Source organism: Drosophila sechellia, chromosome 3L (assembly GCF_004382195.2).
Source record: "Drosophila sechellia strain sech25 chromosome 3L, ASM438219v1, whole genome shotgun sequence".
Taxonomy (NCBI): Eukaryota; Metazoa; Arthropoda; class Insecta; order Diptera; family Drosophilidae; genus Drosophila; species Drosophila sechellia.
In genome coordinates, this window is record NC_045951.1 from 16,332,101 (window position 1) to 16,345,721 (window position 13,621).

Sequence of the window (13,621 nt, forward strand, 5' to 3'; positions counted from 1 at the left end):
GAAGATGTACACACATGTAGCATACTTTCGGGCACAATTTTTTTTCTTGTTCACTTATCTTTTTATATTTTATATATTTATATATTTATATCTTAGTTTATTTTCATATGATGCCTTAATATATTAAGTTAGTTTTAACTTAAATATAATAAAAGAGATTATTTGCAAGCTATAAAATTACAATCTTAATGATGTGTCCATGACTTAAGTTCTAAAATTGTACTCAGTACATAATATTCTTTTGATGACAAATCGGAAAATAAAATAGATAGCAAAAATAGTTTTTCCATAAATATGACAATCCACTATTAATGGTCTGGTGAAGCTTATCAAACTTAAAGATGCGCAATTTTGTGGTTACTTTTGCCGTGTCACGTCGCTTTTCCTCTGTGGAACGTGCTGGGAAAGTGGAACCGCAGGAGGGGCTGCATCTCTCCCTTTATCAACAAGCAGGATTAACCCGCTGCGCTATTTATCAAATGATTCACAGACCTCAATGCACTTATTGAAAATTAATACGGCTTAGACCCACCATAGTGCAAAAATCAGCACACATGCTCGCCCCCGATCACCACCCTCCCGTTTTTGCCATCGCACTAATCCCGCGAACAAGGCATTTAAGGCACCACTGGAGCTGGGCAAACAAACATCTGTCCAGGATGCGTATAGTGGCCTGACAGAAGGATTAAATAACAATAAGTGATCAAGTAAATTAAAAACCAGAGTTCGATTGGGCTTGGTTCGGTTCCGTCGTTAAATTCAATTCAATTCTACGGAAAATTTAATAGAGAAAAATTATTTTCCAATAGCAACAAGGGCCAATCAAGTTAATAATGTGTACACAGATTTCTGTGGCACCGTGTTTAATTCTATTAAGATTCGAATGCGGGTAGGTAAAAAATATTATTTCTATTAAATTTCTTATATTTAATATATATTCAAATAAAAGCATTCGTATTAATTTTCGTGTACGTAACAGCTCAAAAAAATTTAAAATTATTAAATTGATTTTGGTCCCGTATTTCACAATGTAATACTGCAATTAACACCGAAGCAGTTGAATTAACCCTTTGAAATCAATATTCAATTACATCATACACCAATATAAATGTTCATAAACTGCTGCACTGATTGAAACATTCTCTTGAGAAATATAGCCCTCATCATTTCACTGGGTAACTCCACCCATTCCATTCGATATTATGTTATATGTAATGTCACTTCATAGTTCCCCTTCTCAAGTAGATTAGGTTTGGCGATAAAGTATCATTGAATCATTGAGATTTGTGCTTTTGGTGTGTCGTTAAATGGCATCCATGGCCAGGGAGCAGTATGGAATAGGAATCCCCTCGTTCTTGGTGACATTTAGTAATTTTCTGGACAACAAAAGAATAGAAGAGAGCACCCCCATACAATTACGGGGCAACTGTTCGGTATGGAAATGGTTTTTAGAGCCCCCCATTTGAGATAGCAAAGTTCTTGTCACTTCAATTGCTTTGCCCATAAATCTTCTCCTGAACTTTAACGTAGGCATGGGAAACGTTGAAGCTAACTAGATATGATCCTTAGGGTGTGAGTTCCAGGACCTTGTTCCTTTAATTAAGGTTTGAATTTTGGAAATAAAGAAATGTAAAAGAATGAAAGAAAGGTTTCTTCTCTCGTCAGCTGTTTTGTGGGCCATAAATTACGAGTACCAAATGGGTAAAGGAAAAAGGTGCGAAGTCTGCAAGGGAGGTTTGAGATTCCTTGGAGAACGTGCCAGGATCAGAAGGCAGCTGATCCTTCCCTCTTTCTAAAAATCAACAAACCCAATCTCTCTCCTGGCATTTCCAAACCCAAGTTCATTGCACTTGGCTGTGCCTTGCGTTTGCTATAATGACATACCAATTACCAGCTAAAAGACCTGGACGTGAACGTGGACTTGGTCTACGAAATGTGCGTTTGCCAGAGGAGTCCAGGTCCAGGCGACGCTTTGATTGCGTAACAAATTGGACAAACGACGCATGTCACCCCTTTTTAGGAGGGAAAACAGTTAGAGCCATATTTGAGACAATGACAAATGGTCGAATCCCAGTGATGAGGGACATGCTTAGACGTTTATGTGTTCGGAAATTGGAATAACTTCAAATACATGATGTTACTTATCATGGGTATTATAAACATTATTGTTAATTGTGTAAAACATACAGTTTTTAGCAGAATAGGACGACATATTGCTCAAAACAAGCAAGTTATCACATAGAATTATCTCCTATTCCTATAAATTGAAGATATATCCAGTAAGTTATCTTTATAATCTCTACTCTTTATTTGGAATACACTCGCACAGATATTATCACCATTACGCGCAACGCATAAACTTCATGATTAGTGGCGTGCGCTACTGTACCCAGTTCGGTTTTCGATGCATTCAGTTTGGGAACCCACCACCAAAACCGAAATCCGCACTGAATCTGATGACGACCCTGATGACGAAAAGCGGCGCCTGCGCAGCTGCCACTGTTGTCCCGATCTAGGGAGCACGAGCACCATAACTACGTGTACCTCTCTCTACAGTGAAACCTCCTTTCCGAATTCGTCGCCGCTTTGTCTGAAATTTCACGCAAAAGATATTGCGTGTGTGCTATTGGCAACATCCTATAGATCGATCGGCTCGATATCGAAGTTTTATTGTTGTTTGTTTGTCATTGCAAATGCGCCACCATCATCGGGCAACCAAAGGGATAAGGATAAAGGAGGCGAAGGATGGGCCATTGTCCGGGGGCTTGGATTCCTCATCGGGGGTTGCTTCACTTTAGTTCGGCTGAACTGCAATTGCAGTTCTACAGTTGCCACTGGAGGGTTACTTTTCCATGTCGTAACCACCCTTAGTTCCCTGGGTCCCTGCGATTATCATCGCCTGGGAATACGCGCTCCTGGGAGTGGAACCGCTCTCAACTCGGGCTCGGATTTCCACATTTTTTTCGGGATTTCGGTTTCGATGTTGGTCCGTGCTATTGCACATCTTCCCACCATTTGGTATCGCCGCTCCCTTATTTGTATATTTTGATTCGAAACTAGAAATCAAATCCATTGATTTTATGCATGTTTCTCACACTTAACTGTTATTGTAGCTTAGCTGCACTTTTGTTTTGACGATTTATTGGATTTGGGCAGTATTACGAGTGAGGGTTATAGTGTCTATAAGTAAATGGGAGTACATAGATCTGAAGTAGATTCACATTCGTGATTTATTATAACAAACGCAAATGGAAAACATGTACGGATGTATCAAAATAAACTTTTCTTTTCAAACTTTTATTCAAAACTTTTATTGAGCAAACGCAAGTAAAATATCTGAAAAATATGAAATAAAATAGTTTAATATCTTAATGCAAAACAAATTGGATACCAAATCATCTCATGCAATTTAAAGCTAATAAAATCATTGAAAACACCAAACAGTGTTTATGGCCCGATGTTCTGGCAATAGCGAAATCATCAGATACAATTACTTTAAGAGCCATAAAACCACTTCCAATCGCTGCCATTAAGTGCACCCTCCCCAATGAGAGCAAAACATTTGTGCGATCATGTTGGCCCATTGAGATAAACGATCGCTCATTTGTAGCCACTGCCAATTCCGCAGCTGGTTATCAGCCAACGGCCATCTCACGCACCTTGACCACCACCGGTGACCATGTTCCATGGATCTCGATGCAGCGGCTCTGGACACGACCGACATGCAATGGTTAATTGTTTTTCCTGTGCCGTATTTATGAGCCCAGCTACCGCCCACTGGGCCACTATCCTCGAATGGCCCAAACGGGCCGAGAACTAGTGTTAATTTATGACGCACCTAAAAGTAGTCGCTATACAGATATATGGATATACAGTCCACACCTCGGGGCATATATATCAGAATGATGTATCGTTAGAACCGGCTACATATCACACTTTGCAGCTGCCCAGCCCGGCTTACATAACACCGAGATCTAAGGAGCCGGGGAGCCGGGGAGCCAGGGAGCGGGTCTATTGTCGTCATTGTAGTCACATTATTAGATTCGCATCGCTGGCCATATTAATTGTTGCTGTTTTTCTGTTGCTGTCCAAGTCGGGCCCACTGCAGCCAGCGGAATGGTTCATTGAGCAGGGCGACAGAATGCAACTACTAAGGCCGTAATGATCGTGTACTGTTGTCATTACGGATTCCAGGAGCGGATTGCGAGGGCTCTTGAGGTGGATGCTATAAGCATATAAAGCACGTACAACATATTGAAGGTATAACCGAATGGGAAAGTGCAAAACTCAACTATAAAACACAAAATATAAATAACTAAAAAAGATTGCTTATAAATACTATCATTTCTATACTTTGCTATTTAATTAATATATATATAACAACTTTTATATCATATCAATAAGAACTAATATTACAATGTTTAAAGAACACTTTAAAGAATTGGATTAAATATGGCCCTATGAATCCGTCCCTGTTCGCAGCTTTCGTAGCCCGGGCTTGACACTCGAATTTGGTCAGTTGACGTGGGTTCTGGGCTAACGCTTTTCAGTTCTTACCAGAGTTTATGGCCGGAAATTCTAATTGCCGTTCATTTGAGTTGGAAATGTCCCGCCATATCGAGTGTGCTCACAAAGAAGTGTATTACGTTGTTTTTTAATCATTTCAGGCAGGAACACTTAAATCGAATGGCTTACCTGTACTTTAAGGCAATGCAGTGAAAATGCAATCGAGAGCGAATCGCTCGCTCTGCATTTCCCCTGGCGACTGGAAAGCTGATGGCCAGAAAGGGGAGACACGGCGACAGACAAACATTCCAGCCAGGATCGACAACCTGCAGGGTGGACACACAGCGGTGTGGTGGTTGGTATCGATTTTTAGTGGCAATTGCAGTTGCCACTGGCAATCCGTATCCCCCATGCCATTGGGGTAGTCTCAAGTTCGTCTGCCAATTATTTGCCGCTTATTAGGAGTACGGCGAAACGGGGAATCCAGGAACACGACTACGTCAGGAATATGGGATACGACATACGGACACTCGGACTCGGGAGCGGGCAGCACGTGACTTGTTCTTCCGTCGCAGCCTTGGCCATTGTTTGCATTTGCATTCGCCGGGAACGGGGTGGCGTGTCTTTCAATTGCAGCTGGAAACAGACGCGGTCAGCACAATAGCACAAATTGATAACACACAAATAAACAGAAAACAAGTTTGAAATAAATAATCTAGAAATGTAAACATTTTTTAAGATATTTACAAGCATATAGAATGCAGTGTAAATAAAATATTAAAAATCAATTTTGGTTCTCCGTATATGCACATATGTAATTAAGGGGTGTATTTTGCAACCTTAAAGATTTGTATGCATTTAACAAACACATCTTTTGGTCAGTTCTACTGATTTAAGAATATTATAGTCATTATATTATTATATTGAAAATGTAACTGAAAGCCCGTCCTTTGCTGTTTGTAGACACAACTCAAGTGTCGCCTTAATGTTTGGCCATTTGCATGAAGTGGGCGGCGGAGTGATGGGGAAGATTGGCACAAGAGGGTGGTTTAGCCACCCCTTGAGTGCAAATCACGGCTAGCCACCCACCACCACCCACCGCCCACTGAGAAACGGACGCTGACCAGCCGGCTGGCTAAGCCCCTTCGTTTTTTATGCGCCCAGTGGAGAGCCCAAGTAAACCGGTTCGTAATCCTTTCAAACGTAAAACGCAAAGCCAACTGCGGTCGTCAGCGAAATTTACTGCAAAAGTGCAGGCCAAAATTGGGGTTGTCGGTCGGCCAAAAACATTGCACATTCCCCCGATAATATTAACGTGGTATTTAAATATTCACCAACGAGGTGGTATTTTAATTATATGTATGTATTAATTTACACTTTTCAGTCTTTTTAAAAAGTGTGTATATATTTAAGTATATAATTTTTGAGAACTCTAAAAACCCTTGAGTTACTAGATAATTTATTAATATAATAACACATGATAGGTTAATTATGTTTTACATTATCACAGTGCAACTCAAAAAATTATATAATGTCTACCAAAAATGAATATATTTTGCATGTTCCGTCAAGACAAATAACTGACATCGGATTTTGGTGAGAAAATTGTATTCTGCAGATGAGTATTTTTTATTATTTTAGGTTAATTTTAAAGAGTTAATAGCGAGTCAATAAAATGTTATTAACAATGGTGTTGATAAATTCGAGTATATTGTGTGAACTACCACATTCAATTAAAGAATCCCAAAAAAAATTTTATTAATATTTATTTAAGAACTTGCGCCATAAGAACATTTAGTTATTGAATTAATACCGCTTTTACTCTGTGAAAAAGAAATATGAAAATAACCAATTGAGCGATTTTTGGAAGAGGAGGCGGGGGGGTAGTATTGTTGAAAAGGGGATATAACCCCAAAGGGCTTCTTTCCTACGATTTGCTTCACGCTTCTGTGGGCACGAAAAAAAGCGATTGCCGCCGACTGTCGACTGTCAGAAATCAATGCATTTATCCTCGTCGGCAACAAAAGCAAACAATTTGCGCTTTGTTATTGTTTCTCTCGTTGTTGTTTGTTATTTGTTGTTTACTTCCACTGCAGCCATCTCTTTCGCAGATCGGGTTAACATGATGCCATCTCTATTACACTTTTCGCCTACATGTGCAAGGCCAAAAAACGGTCGCGATCATTGAAATAGTTACATTTTGACCTTAAGTCCGAAAAGTCTGCTGTTATTTGTAGTTTTACCTTAAGAAATCGGGTTAGCTGAGAACGACCTATTAATTTGTAATGCGAGTCCTTAAATGCGTGGATCGCACAAAATGAATTCCATTTTTTTTATAATCAATTTTCAATTCAATATTTTTTATGGCATGGTCGTTCCTCACTTTCCTCTGATTCAAATAGATTCAATATTAATTCAAGTAATCGAATTTCGCAAAATATTTTTGCACTTCTATAAATTTTTAATACTTTATGTGTAATGCTGTTGTTGCTATTGCATTTCCCCCAGGTGTGATTGCAATTTCGGGCGCCTGCGAGCTCCCACGGGGATGCAATGTCGATTTCGATTTCGAATTCGGGGGGAGTAGCAACAATGGCAATAAGAACAACAGTGCGAGACGAGGAAGTATAGACAAAAGGAAGTGGCTGAGCAGGGCGGTGAAAAATGTTTGGCAAGAAAGAATTTACAGCCGATGTCGGCGAACACGCCCCCTGGGAACACGCCCATTGCCATTACCAAATGTTATTGCTCTGTAAATGGCTGGCAGTAATATTTCCGTAATTTCTCAGTTGCCCTGGCAACCCTGCGAAATGCAGTTGCAATGCGCGCGGCAACCCTGGCTCGAGCACTTTAATTAAGTTACCCGGATTTGAGCCAAGCGCAGACAGACAGGCCATTTTCAATTCCAGTCGCGATAAATGAACTCTTCCGAGAATCAAATTTCATTCCCCCGGCCATAAAAATGAAAAACAGTGTTTGGTAACCGCTCTATCACTTTGGGTTTCGGTATTTGAGGGGACTGGAGTCACCTAGGAGTGGGGTCGATGACGAGCATAAAACCCTCCAAACAACCTGAGTTGTGTACCCATTGTTGGAGGTGCAGTGATCACTGGCATTTAGTATCCAGGCATTAATTGGACAACGATCGCACCTCTTTATTTTAACGTTTATATATCTGAAATAAGTATCCTATTGCATTTTATTTAATTGTGTTTTTTGTAATAGCCAAAATATCCTTTTGCCAATCGATCCAACAATGTGCCACTTTCTAAATTGTGCTTTCTCTCGAAATAATATACATTTTATTATTACTTTTTATATTGTAAAATTGAATTGTAAAATTAAATTAATTTAAACAATTGTAAAATCACTTTAGTTAACCAATCCCCTGAGAATTGCAAAATTAAATAAATGCTAAAATGCATTTTACGAGCAATCACTGTACTGCATTTTCCTAGTTATTTTTTATTTACTCGTCTTTTTTATAGCTTTCTATGTCGGCTGCCTCTGGTTTTTATGTTGGTTCTGCTGCCGACTGGGCTCCTATGATTGCAATTCACTTGAGTTTGTTTTTTCGTTGCCGCAGTTGGTCGACTTTTCAGTGCAGCAGAGGCATCAGCAGATAGTTTGGCCTAAAGAACAAGTCGTGGCAGAACAATGATAATAATAAAAGCCGTCCCTGGACTTCAACAAACGGATGCTCTCAAGCGGCGCAACTGTTGCTCTATGCACAGAGAGAAAATATTAAGAGGGAACTCTTTAAATTTGAAATAAATGTTTTGGTATAATAAAAAGAAGAATGCAGGAAAGATAAATAGATATCCAAAGATCATTAGATTTTAAAGATTTAATTTTAAATCCAGACTGAATAGTTTTAAATACCAAACTATTTTAACTTTTTAAACTTTTTAGTCTGTAAGTTGTTTTTCTGTGCACATCCAGGTTGGGGGCCATTCCCTCGTCAGTTCATCATAGATTGTGTTGCTGTTCCTGCAGCTTGTCTTTTGTTCATCTCTCTATCTGTATCTGGCGGCCTCGTATCTGTATCTTTGTGCTATGGTCTTTCGAGTTAATTGTAAAAGCTGCACTCGCGCACAGTTCGTTATTATCTTTGTGGGTAGTTGGAAAAGTAGAATACGAGCTTAATGAAGTTTTATGTGTTTCTAATGCTCGACCAATTTGTTTCGATCTTTTCCCCACGGCTAGATCTTGTATGCCATATAAGCAGATAGTGCTAATCAAATGATGTTCCATTCAATTGACCAGATGACGTCAAGTGCATGACACTCAATAGTTTCCCCCTTTCCCTTTCCCTTGTCAAACGTCATTTTGCATTTAAAACTATTTTTAAACAACTATGTATGTTTGGCAGATTCGCTCGCGTGCTTTTTTCCCCTTTTCTCGCGTGTCAGCGTTTGTCAACTCACTCTTTTCACATCTTGGGGCGGCTTCTTTTTCCAGAAAAAGAGGGACAGGTCTGTAACATAATTTTATTTAATTACCCGGCAACAACAAAATGCGGCGACAACAAGAATTTTCTGTGTGTCATAAAAGTTATTTTATGCCTTCAATTTTAACTACGAAACTTAGAATACCCTTACAGATAACTATATATGAAACAATATAGAAAATGTATGTGAGTGTTATATCTAATGTTTGAAATTGTTCATATAAATAAATAAATAATAATAAATACAAAATATTATAATCTGGACAAAGTATTAGTGGTATAAAATGTGGTTTAAATTTCTCGAAAAAATTTGTTTAGTGTATTGCATATAATAATAAACATTTCAAAAGCCAGTAAAACACTTTGCACAGGAGATTATTAAGAGGTACAAAGAGTTGGGGGGTTTAGGAAGTGGGGTCATTGGAGTAGTAGTCTGTGAAGTTGGGGGGATTGAAACTGGTGGCTCTGTACAACTCGTTTTTCGCTGGCCACAATTTTTTCAACATTATAATTTCGCTTTGAATTACACACATTGCACAAACACAGGCTAGCCACGACGAGTACTACCAAGTTCATTGACTTGGCCAACAAGAACTACGAGTACAACAATAGCGACGAAAAGCACATAATGATTGCAACAAGTTTGCATAGAGCCAGCGCTGATTATTTCAGCACTTATTAAATTTTAGCACAGCCACATGCAGCACAAGTGGCAACAACAACCAGCAGCCATAACAACACCATAATAATTATCATCGCCATAATCATGGTCATCTCGATCTGCCGATCGAACAGCAGCTGCATTTCGCGTCTGCTTAACTTCTGAATTTCCAGACACATGCAACTGCAACTTGCAGCACCCATCTCGATCAACTCAATTGCTGCCGCTGCTCAGTTGCTCCACAGATCCCCGCCAGCTGCCAGAGATGAGCCAGGATTTGGAGTGGCCATGAAGGAGCTTCACTTGATAATGTGTGCTGATTAGTTCAATCTGCGAATGATTTGCTTATTTTCCAGAATATTAATAAACAATGCAATATTCTATATATTTTATTTTGGGTACATACTAAAAATTTTAATATTAATCAGTTATTTTGTGCTATATTTTAGATTGTTTCTTATAATCCCTGTTGTTGGAAATTCCTAGTTAATATAAGTTGTTGCAATTGCAATTTTGTTTTATGTTTCTATGGTATTTTATTTAATATTAATTCGATCCGATTGGTCATCTCTGATTGAAGTGCATATGCAAAAGCGAGCAGCCGTCTCGTCTGGTTTCTTCGGCTGTCCATCCGCGTGTCCGTCCGCTGTCCGAATGTCCGGAGAATGCCCGCCAGCTATTTTACACGCCATTGACTTACAAGTGGACGGAGCTGAACTGGGAATGATGCTCCAATGGAGATGCTACCAAATGCTAGCCAGCTTGTGATGAAAATATTCCCCACGGCAGCGGCAGCTTCTGCTGCAGTTGCATCCGCTGGATGCAGTTGGTCTGGTATGGATGCATATAGTCTCCAGATGATCTGTGTAGCTCCCCCGCACTTCTCGATCGATTCTTAGATGGTTTAGATGCGCAGATGGTTTCGGCTCTTTGGATGGTTTCTCAACCTCTCACTATCCATCGATTGTGGGATTAAGACAGTTCCTGTTCCAATTGCCGGGGTGCTCCTCCTTCTTTTGGCTTGGAACGATGACGATCCCTCCCATTTCCCATCTTCCAGTCGCCGAGCATTTGAAAGTGCACTTTGATTAAATGCTTAAACTTAACTTAAACTTAACTAATTTCATAAAAGCATTGTATGTGAAATATTGTTCGAGTGTATCTGACAAAATCCTTCGACACAGGAAACTCACATTTCTGATTCAATTTAAAGTTATTTGCTTAGTTCAGGATATTTCTGCCAGTGTATGGCGTCACATCCCGTGTACTGTCCTATTGTGGCCCGTTTCCTGCTGCCCTCCTTCGGTGTCTTATTTTGCTCCAGCATTTGTGTCTGGCCTCGTTTCCTTTCACAGGGAACTTGCTGCGTTGCGTTGGCAACATCATCATTACCTGGCCGCAAGAACAAAAAAAAACCTACAAAATACAACAAAAATACGAGCAGCAAGACCAACGAAACTGAACCATTTTTCAGCTTTTCCGCCGAGTTCATTCAACTGGCGCCGTCTGCTGAGATTTCTTCTGCTTTTTTATCCCGCCAGCCTCCTTGGCCGGCAAACTTTTGTGTTGACAACTACAGCCAACAAAAAAAAAAATGTATATTGTATATAAAAAGTGCAGGAAAAAAGAAACCAAGTTAGGGCCACCACCTCGCCAACGGAAAGCAACGCTCTCCAGTTGATGGATGCAACTGTTGCAACTGTTTTGCTGGATAATCCTCCATTAAAAGAAGCACAAAAAATCATGTTGAAGTGATGAAGGAAAGCGTAGCAACTGGAATGATATCCTTTTTCGTACTGATATTGATTTTCATCAATCTGTAAACTGCAAAAGCTTAACTACAAACTCTTTCTTCACATTAAGATACATTCGTTTTTCCCAGCTTAACAAGTAACTAATTTTCTAATATCTAAGTATTTTATTGGTCCATATAAACTAAGCTGATAATCATTTTTAATATTTTATTATTTTTTCTATACTTTTTTTTTAAATAATAACTTACTAACTGAGTGTTAGTATCCACATATATTTTAAATTTAAATAGTTTTCGTTGTTAATGTTTATTTTTGAAAAATCATTATTTTAGCCTGTTACAAACGCCGTAGCAGATAAAGTAGACCCCCAGTGGTTCCGATGAGCAGAGGGAATGGGAAAATATATGTTGCCTGCTGGCTTTTCCTGGGGTGAAAATCGTGAGTGGCGGAGGAGCTTTCGAAAATGTGCCACGTTGCACTTGTTACTTGCACCGCAATATGCCTCCTCGCCGCTGCAGCGATTCGTGTTTACCGTTTGCTGCCTTCTACTTCTTCTCCTTTAAGATAATTTTCCATCTCTGAAAACTGTGAAAAACTCGGAAAATGGAGGATGAAGCTGGAGCTGGAGCTGTAGCTGTAGCTGGAGCAGCTGCCCCACCATCATCATCATCATCATCTTCTACTTGCTGGTGCTTGTGGTTTATGTAGGAAACGTGCTGAGTGCCGGCGTGGAAATCTTTTAAAATTGCTCATTGTTCTCGCTGGAAAATGCACTTTAATTGCACTCGGCGCGGGAGCAAGAGGATCCAAATCGTACGTGGCATAAATCTTATCGGCACCTTCCTGCGCCGCAGTCAATCAATTAGGTCTAGATCGCACTGGATCTGTTGCAATTGAAATGCCAGATGGAGGAATCCGGAGTCGAGGGCCCCGACTAATGACCATGGCCATGACCGGCAGCAGGATCCAGTTGGCCAGTTCTCGGTAAGCAAAGGAATCGAAATCGGGGCTTCCCCCTCCAACAAATTGTGATATATTCCACGTTGCTGCTTCTGTGCAGGCATCTCAAATGTTTTAATTTCCGCAGAAAATAAATAATTCCCATGTAATGAACTGGTCATTGACATGATAATTAAGTTGTGAATTTAAGATAATTATCCTTGGAGAGTAAAACGGATTATTTGGATTCAATCAAATACTCGTATTTATATGATTTATAAGATATTTTCTCTAAACTTGAACTTCAATGGTAATTTACTTACAAATTGCATTCCCAATACGATCCCATTGCTTGTATTCCAAACATATTCTCATTCTCATTTTCATCAATTTGAGTACGTTTAAATCGATTTTCGTTGGGGATTGTCACTTTAGAACTTCCGGTTCTCATCCAATCGGAATTCTCGCCCCAGGCCTAATAAATCATTTGTCATTGTTGGCATTTTCGCCATTTGCCAAATAATTTGGCACCCTCGCCAGCCGTGAATTACATATGCATGATTTTTTCCCATAGAAACAATGGGGGAATTGTGACTATTATTCAAACTCTGCATGAACAAACCATTAAAACCAAAAGTGTGGAGACCAACAAGTAGGAACAACAGGCGAAAGATATAGAGAAGTTAGCGGGAGCAATAAATTTATTTACAATTCACGCACGAGAACACCACAATCCCAATCCCTCCTCCCTCGATTCTTAGCAATTTGCATATTCATGGAACTCGATACACCACCACTGAGTTGAAAATTTGAATTCAAATTTGAATTCTTATTTCATTTTTCTCCTTTGCCGGAGGAAGAGCACGTGCTGTGCTGGCTTGTAATGACGTCATTAAGTGCTTTCCAGCTACCAGCTACCAAACTGTGGCCAAAGTCTATCCTCACCCACTTTTCCAATCCGTTCACACAAAGGAAAATTTGGCCAACTTTTTCAATCAAATGAAATATAATTAGAATTTTATAAGAATTTAAAACAATTTGTCATATATCATATTAACATATATTTGTCATATATATTTATATATTTATTATTTTTATTTATATATTATTTATGTTTATATTATTTATATTTATATCATATTAAGAATTAATTAAGAAATTAAGCTTAAGAAATTTATAAGAATGCACTATATTATTATAATTAACATTCCTGAATTAGTAATTTCTGCTGACTTTTGATATTAAGTGCACATTTGCTGCGCTAAATCTTAAATTAGATACATATGTTCCAGAACTAATTTAGCGATCTAT

At 39.1% G+C, this 13,621-nt stretch overlaps 1 protein-coding gene across 1 annotated transcript; it reads left to right on the top strand.

The window, feature by feature from the left end:
• The first annotated feature begins 4,606 nt into the window (after positions 1-4,606).
• Positions 4,607-5,294, top strand: LOC116801247. The gene is made up of 2 exons (XM_032719505.1): positions 4,607-4,861; positions 4,969-5,294. The coding sequence occupies exons 1-2, from the start codon at positions 4,722-4,724 to the stop codon at positions 5,168-5,170; spliced, it is 342 nt and encodes a 113-aa protein (XP_032575396.1). The 5' UTR covers positions 4,607-4,721; the 3' UTR covers positions 5,171-5,294.
• Positions 5,295-13,621: the final 8,327 nt, after the last annotated feature.

Coding starts and splice junctions, on each gene's coding strand:
- LOC116801247 (XM_032719505.1), top strand. CDS start 4,722: ATGCAATCGAGAGCGAATCGCTCGCTCTGCATTTCCCCTGGCGACTGG. Junction 4,862..4,968: donor GGACACACAGCGGTGTGGTG/GTTGGTATCGAT, acceptor GCCGCTTATTAG/GAGTACGGCGAAACGGGGAA.